Source organism: Colobus angolensis, unplaced genomic scaffold, assembly GCF_000951035.1.
Source record: "Colobus angolensis palliatus isolate OR3802 unplaced genomic scaffold, Cang.pa_1.0 Scaffold64, whole genome shotgun sequence".
Taxonomy (NCBI): Eukaryota; Metazoa; Chordata; class Mammalia; order Primates; family Cercopithecidae; genus Colobus; species Colobus angolensis.
In genome coordinates this window covers 2,477,678-2,479,264 of record NW_012120043.1, presented here as the reverse complement: position 1 = coordinate 2,479,264, position 1,587 = coordinate 2,477,678, and the positions used below count along the sequence as shown (strand labels likewise).

General features: G+C 57.5%; 1 protein-coding gene across 1 annotated transcript in view; it reads right to left on the bottom strand.

Moving 5' to 3' along the window:
• Nucleotides 1-539, bottom strand: part of TMPRSS9 (transmembrane protease, serine 9) — a 49,152-nt gene extending 48,613 nt beyond the window's left edge. The window contains exons 1-2 of the mRNA XM_011964118.1: nucleotides 449-539; nucleotides 74-201 (exon numbers count right to left, since the gene is read on the bottom strand). Coding sequence (XP_011819508.1) covers nucleotides 74-201; nucleotides 449-539 — 219 coding nt within the window. The remainder of the gene's footprint in view (nucleotides 1-73; nucleotides 202-448) is intronic.
• Nucleotides 540-1,587: the final 1,048 nt, after the last annotated feature.

The following is a 1,587-nucleotide window of genomic DNA, read 5'->3' as shown; positions in this document are numbered from 1 at the left end:
ACATGGAAAGCAGCTCCAGGTCAAAGCCCTGGCCACCCACTTTTCCTCCCTGGCCCCCACAGACCACCCTCACCAGTGTCTCCAGGGTGGGCGTCAGCGTGCGGTGATAGTCTGAGGCCTCCTGCTGCAAACTGCTGGCCCACCGGATTCCCCGCAGCTCGGCCGTGTGGTCCACGTGGACGCCCTGTGTAGAGAGGAAGGCTGGGGACGAGACCAGGGGCCGTGAGAGAGCCCACCTTTGGGGGCTCAGGCCTCCCCTGAGCTGCCGCCCGGGACCCGCCCTGTCTGCGCCCACACACCCTGGTGGTCACTCCCGACACGCAGTGGGGTGGCCAACGCCCCTGTGGTTGCCCTGAATAGCTACTCACAGGGCTCTCCCTCAATTCCCAAAAGCATTCTGGTTTGGAGCTGAATTCTACAGCCACCTCCCCCGGAGGTTCCCAGGTACAGTACAAGGTGGATGAGAGGCAGGTCAGCCCCAGACGCCCCCGCGGTTTCCTCGAAGGCAGGAAGAGGTCCTGCTTATGCCTGTCTCCCATGTCGTGCCTGGCCCAGGATCTGAGCGGACTTCAGGGAGTAACCGCTGGAATGGCATCAGGAGATGGTGAAATGACAGATCCCACCTCCTGCTGCAGGGACATGAGCACAGCCAGAGGCCATCAGGACTCTCCGGCCAAAGTCCCATGAGGTCATCTTTAGAAATCACTGGTTTGTTTGTTTTGAGACAGAGTTTTGCTCTTGTTGCCCAGGCTGGAGTGCAGTGGTGCGATCTCAGCTCACTGCAACCTCCGCCTCCCGGGTTCAAGCGATTCTCCTGCCTCAGCCTCCCGAGTAGTGCCTGGGATTACAGGCACGCACCACCATGCCCAGCTAATTTTTGTATTTTTAGTAGAGACGGGGTTTCTCCATGTTGGTCAGGCTGGTCTTGAACTCCTGACCTCAGATGATTCTCAAAGTGCTGGGATTACAGGCGTGAGCCACTGTGCCCAGCCTTGTTTGTTTTGAGATAGGATCTCGCTCTGTCGCCCAGGCTGGAGTGCAGTGGTGTGATCTTGGCTCACTGCAACCTCTGTCTCCCGGGTTCAAGCGATCCTCCTGCCTCAGCCTCCTGAGTAGCTGGGATTACGGGTGTGCACCACCGCACTTGGCTAGTTTTTTTGCATTTTTAGTAGAGACTGGGTTTCACCATGTTGGCCAGGCTAGTCTGGAATTCCTGACCTCAGGGGATCCGCCCACCTCAGCCTCACAAAGTGCTGAGATCACAGATGCGAGCCACTGCACCCAGCCTTAATTTTTGTATTTTTAGTAGAGATGAGGTTTCTCCATGTTGGCCAGGCTGGTCTGGTCTGGAACTCCTGACCTCAGGTGATCTGCCTTACTCGGCCTCCCAAAGCGCTAGGATGACAGGCGGTAGCCCCTGCACCCGGCAAAGAGCGCTGGTTTTTAGCTGTTGCCTATGTCGTGCCCAAAATACAAAGTATAGCAAAAATGATGTCATAGGCCGGGCGCGGTGGCTCAAGCCTGTAATCCCAGCACTTTGGGAGGCCGAGACGGGCGGATCACGAGGTCAGGAGATCGAGACCATCC